A 6049-nucleotide genomic window follows, 5' to 3' on the forward strand; every position below is an offset into this window, starting at 1 on the left:
GACCAAATTGAGACTCAAACAATGATTTGACACAATACTGACGTGACACGTGACATGAATAATTTAAAAAAAAAATTCAAAAAATTCAAAAAAAATTCAAAAAAATTCAAAAAATGTGGAGTATTTTAACCTAAAAAAATGTGGAGCTGACACGTGGCACGTCTTTAACACCGTTAACTTTATAATCACGGAATGGACCTAATTGTTACACATTTTAAAAAATATGAACCTAATTAAGACTAAAAAAGATCTTAAAACCTATTTAAAATATTTCACCAAAAACATGGACAAATGAGTATTTTAACCTAAAAAAAAAACTTTAATTAATGCTGTTTCTTAAAATGGTTTTTGGTTGTAGCTTCTTGTCAAAAAACATTCACCATCTTCTCCTACCAAACAAGAAAATAGAGAATTTTTTTTTTTCCATTTGTTATTTTGGATCACTGCTCACAGAATCATGGTTGGTGTTGGAAAAGAAAAATGAAACTAAGAATTGGCTCAGGTGTTGAATTCGTAGGTTGTGGTTTGAGTTTGTCATTCTATTTAGGATTCCCCTCTGCCTACTATTTCATTAATGCCGATGTGGGACTCTGATTATTCCCCGTACACCAACCCAACCACGGCGTGGAACAACCAGCTCCGGCAGCTATCGAAGCAAAGGCAATACAGGGAAGCTTTAACCCTTTACCGTCATATGCTCCGTTCTTCATTCTTTCCCAACACCTTCACTTTCCCCTTTCTTTTCAAATCTTGCGCCTTTCTCTCTCTCCCTCTCACTGCTTCCCAGCTCCATGCACATGTCATCCGAACCGGCTCGCAACCCGACCCGTACACCCGCTCCTCCCTCATCAACACCTACTCCAAATGCTCCCTCCCTCACCACGCGCGCAAGGTTTTCGATGAAATGCCAAACCCCACCATTTGCTACAATGCAATGATCTCCGGTTATTCCTTCAACTCCAATCCTCTTGACGCTGTCAAGTTGTTTCGTCAAATGCGGAGGGAGGTGGAGGACGGTTTGTACGTTAATGGTGACGTTAGTGTTAACGCTGTTACACTGTTGAGTTTGGTTTCTGGTTGTTCCGTGGCTACCCATTTGAAAATTGGCTCGTGCCTTCATGGGTGTGTTGTTAGGTTTGGGTTTGTGACTGATTTGGCTGTGGCGAATAGTTTGGTCACCATGTATGTGAAATGTGGGGAGGTTCAAGTTGCACGCCAAGTGTTTGACGAAATGTTTGTCAGGGATTTGATTACATGGAATGCTATGATTTCTGGGTACGCGCAAAACGGGCATGCTAGGAGTGTTTTGGAGGTTTATAATGAGATGAAATTGAGTAGGGTGAATGCTGATGCTGTTACTCTTCTGGGGCTTCTGTCAGCTTGTGCAAACCTTGGAGCACAAGGAATTGGTCGTGAGGTGGAGCGCGAGATTGAGCGGTTAGGTTTTGATTCTAATCCGTTTTTGAGGAATGCGCTTGTGAATATGTATGCTAGGTGTGGAAACCTGACTCAGGCGCGCAGGGTTTTTGATTGCTCGGGGGAGAAGAGTTTGGTTTCCTGGACGGCAATCATTGGTGGGTATGGGATCCATGGCCAGGGGGCAGTTGCGATAGAGCTTTTTGATGAGATGGTTAAGTCAGGTGTTAAGCCGGATCAGACGGTATTTGTGAGTGTTCTTTCGGCGTGCAGCCATGCCGGGTTAACTGATAGGGGTTTGGAGTATTTTGAAGACATGAAAATGAAGTATGGTTTGCAGCCTGGTCCGGAGCACTACTCTTGTGTGGTGGATCTATTAGGCCGTGCAGGTAGGTTGGAGGAGGCTGTGGGTCTCATAATGTCAATGAAGGTGAAACCTGATGGTGCTGTTTGGGGTGCCCTTCTGGGTGCTTGCAAGATTCATAAGAATGTGAAGGTAGCAGAGTTGGCCTTTCAGCATGTTGTTGAGCTTGAACCCATGAATATAGGTTACTATGTTTTGTTGTCCAATATATACACTGATGCTAACAACTTAGAGGGGGTTTTAAGGGTTAGAGTCATGATGAGGGAAAGAAAGCTTAGGAAGGATCCAGGACACAGCTATGTGGAATATAAGGGAAAAATGCATCTTTTTCACTCGGGGGATGTGAGCCATCCTCGAAGTAAGGAAATATATAGGATGTTAGATAAATTGGAAAATCTTGTGAAGGAGATTCTTTCACCAGATGAGAAATGTCAAGGAAGAAGTGAAGAACTCTTAATTGGTACAGGGGTGCACAGTGAAAAATTGGCAATTGCATTTGCTTTGTTGAACTCTAAGAGTGGAACAGAAATTACTGTCATGAAAAACTTGCGAGTGTGTGTGCATTGTCATCTGTTCATTAAGTTGGTTAGCAAGATTGTTAATCGCCAATTTATTGTTAGAGATGCCACTCGCTTTCATCATTTCAGAGATGGGATCTGCTCATGCAAGGACTACTGGTGAAACCAATGCAGCTGCTGTATTTATCAAAAGTTGCTTTCGATAGTACTCAGATGTCTGAACTCACCTAAGTGATTGTTTCTGTTAGTGAGGAAGGAGGACTGAGGACGATGCATGCATGTTGAGAAATTCTATAAATATGCACAACCCAATTATTTAGGAAAATAGGGGGAAAAAAAACTGTGAATCCGCTCAGCTTGAAAAAGGAAGATTGCAACCACTGGCACGGGATGTGCAATGGTTTTCTATTCTATAGCATGATGAGGCTAACTTCCAATGAAGAACTATTCTTTTTCGCATACAAGACTCGTCCTGAACCTTTAAGAAAGTCAAGCATGTGCTACTTAAATCAATCACCAGATGGTCAAGTGCAACTTCCAGTGGAAAAAAGTGTATGGCATCCTTCAATTGGCAATAGCATTTTTGTTTTCTGTGGCTTCCTGGAAATCCTCCAAAGGAGGTGACTGACTTTGTTGCCCGACACCGTAAACAGTTTCCCTAACAATGACATGCCCTCCAATTTTGTCCACATACCAAAAATTTTAATCCCAGCATTCGTTCTCCAAAATAGAAAATTCAAAGGGTGCTTTCATTCATTTTGTAGATGACTTGTACAACCCAATAAGCTTGTCTGGGATACTACTTCTGTCAGCCTTCCTTTTTGTCAGTTTCCTGTTACTTAAGTGAGAATTGAGGTACTAATTGACAACAGGTGTTACCAATTTCTTATAGTTTATAGATAATAACATTCTAATTAAAAAACGAAGGACAAACTATCATTGAAAATTTTGCTTGTGAGAAGCATATGGTTAAACATCTTGATGTTGTTTGTGAGAATAAGAAGATATTTTGAAAGTGAAGCTTCATACATCCCTTACTCCTTGAATGAGTAGGTTGTTTCGACATGTTAATAGTATCGTATTGTTTAGAAATCGAAATCAAATACAATTTAAATATATCTTATTTTTTTAACATTCAAAGGTGTCTTTAATAAAGATTAAATCATGAGAGTCACTGTGTCATATCAGTAGACTTGAGATATGCATGATAATTTCGCAATGCTTAGAAGTATCTGTGTTCACATTTCATAATTCCAACTTTACCTTTTTCTTTTTTTTTCTTATTATTCATCAACAGTTATTTTTCTCTTATTTTCTCTGTACATTTTATTTTATTTTTTATAAATATACTTTTATTTTGTTTATTAACTTAATAACATTACAATATCATCAATTATTAATATAATTCAAAAAATGCGTACACACAGGCGCTATATAGTGCCTGTGTTTATACTAGTATTAGGAATGATAATCCCCCACTTATGATTTTATAGAAAAATAATTAGATTTTAATCATATTTGCTATCAAAGTTATTTGCTATGGAGTAATTATATTCAATTTTAGCAAATCGAGACATGTTATGAACTTGCAAGATATATTAAGCAATAAGCTTATTTTATTCCGTATAGTTTTTATCCATTTAAAAATCAAATTATTATACATATACGTTGTCACTTGATTAAAAGTAGTGATAGTAATAAGTTAGGAGCAAGTTTAATTAATTCATTATCATCAAAGTAAAGATTCATATTCATCCTATGTCTTCTTCCCCCACAATATGAACTGTGTCTTCTCCTATGAATTGCGTCTTATACTTATTTTTGTAAGGTAATGGGTATATTTAGGGGTGACAAAATGGATTGGGCCTAACGGATAAGTTTGTTATTCCGTGTTAAAAGAGACGGGTTGGGTTAAAGATTTCAACATATCAGTCTGTTCTGGTTCAGTTTGTCAAGTTGATCGGCCAGTTCATCCTAACCTGTTGACCCGTTTTAAACAAATAAAATAAAATAAAAGTAATTAAAAATGTTAATTTTTTATATTATATTTTTTATATGTGTAAATATATAATAGTATTGTAATTTAAATCATTAACACCTACAAATTAAGTGTCGATTATTAGTTATAATTGAATAATTTAACATATAAATATAATAATTATTTTAATTTGTATAATTAAAAATATTAACTAATCAATTAAAAGTTTAAAAAATATTTTATTTGATTAAATATATCTTTAATAATAATTTATATGTATACATAAACAAATTTTAAAAATAAAAAATTTGAAAACAAATTAAAAAAAAACAAAAAAAAAGTGGATGGGCCAGGCCGACCCAGCCTGTTAGCCTGTTCTGTACGCGACGGGTTGTGATTATTGACCCGGTTCTGTTTGACATGCTAGCCCAGATAACCTGATGAAAACGGGTCGGACTAACCTATTTTGCCACCCCTAGATATATTCATACCTATCCCATACTCACTTTTGCATTATGTTAAATATTAACTAAATAATTTTCTTACAAAATTAAAAGAAAATAAAGAACAAGAGGAAAGAAAACATAACCTTAAGTAACAAAAACACACCATTAAAATTTTATGATAACTACAACATCTATAATGATATTAAATGACAATTACGCACAAATCGGAACATGTTATCAACTTGTAAAAAAATATTAAACATTAAGGTTATTTTAATTAGTATACCTTCTACCCGTTTGAAAGCTAAAGTATTATAGATATACATTGTCACTCAGTTAAAAGTAAGGATGGTAATAGGGTGAATGCATGTTGGATTATACTCATTTTCATAAAATTTATATTCATTGCCCGTCACTAGGTATGAATTTGTGTCTTATCTTTTTCTTGTGAGGTAGCCTATGTATGTAGGGTTTAACCCTAGATGGATGATTTGATTAGGTGGTGCATGAACCTTTGACATCTGATGTATGGATACTCAAGATGGTGTATTGTCGTGTGTAGTAATGATAAACACGAAATTCACTTTAAAAGAGGTATTTTAATTTTATTGTTGTCTAATCACATAAACAAGACTCTAGTGGTGAGTAACAAATGTTTTGTGTCACTCTTATATTAAAAACTTAAGACAACTAAAATATTATAAGTTTAGGATGTTAACCTCCTATGATAAAGTAGTATATCATGATTTTTAGAGGCTTTTAAATCATGACACGATTTCATTAGTATAATAATACATAGTAATGTTTTTGGAGACATTATTAAAAACAAAAATATTAAAATAATTGTAATATTTTCATTATATATGTATCAATTTTCTCTCTATTCTCTTTTGTTCGATATTTTAAATTTTTACTTTATTTTATTCCAGCAATTTATTTTTATCTAACCTATCTTTTTTTGTCTAAACTTAATCAAATGTAACTACATACAGTATATTCCTGGTCTGAAACCAATTATACCTGGATACAATACATTATATTAATATCAATACATTTTTATTAATATAAATTTTTACCATTAAAATAAATTCACCACGTATAAATTTATAATACTGACTTAAAAATATATATATATATATATATATATATATATATATATATACTTTGTTAAATATAATTAATTTAGTCTTATTAAATTGGTATTAATCTCATTTAAAAATATCACGTGTCAAAATTTGAATAAAATTTTATCTTAAACTTTTTTTTTCCTCCCTTCACCTCCTCCATCTTCCTCCACCTCCCACTAGATATTCGTTTTGCATCACCT

At 34.2% G+C, this 6049-nt stretch overlaps 1 protein-coding gene across 1 annotated transcript; it reads left to right on the forward strand.

The window, feature by feature from the left end:
* The first annotated feature begins 360 nt into the window (after positions 1 to 360).
* On the forward strand, positions 361 to 3344 carry LOC114190533 (Pentatricopeptide repeat (PPR) superfamily protein). Its single transcript, XM_028079459.2, has one exon. It carries the CDS (start codon positions 575 to 577, stop codon positions 2459 to 2461), a length of 1887 nt encoding a protein of 628 aa, XP_027935260.1. The 5' UTR covers positions 361 to 574; the 3' UTR covers positions 2462 to 3344.
* Positions 3345 to 6049: the final 2705 nt, after the last annotated feature.

Source organism: Vigna unguiculata, chromosome 7 (genome assembly GCF_037176805.1).
Source record: "Vigna unguiculata cultivar grain cowpea cultivar isolate G323 ecotype 2 chromosome 7, ASM3717680v1, whole genome shotgun sequence".
Classification (NCBI taxonomy): Eukaryota; Viridiplantae; Streptophyta; class Magnoliopsida; order Fabales; family Fabaceae; genus Vigna; species Vigna unguiculata.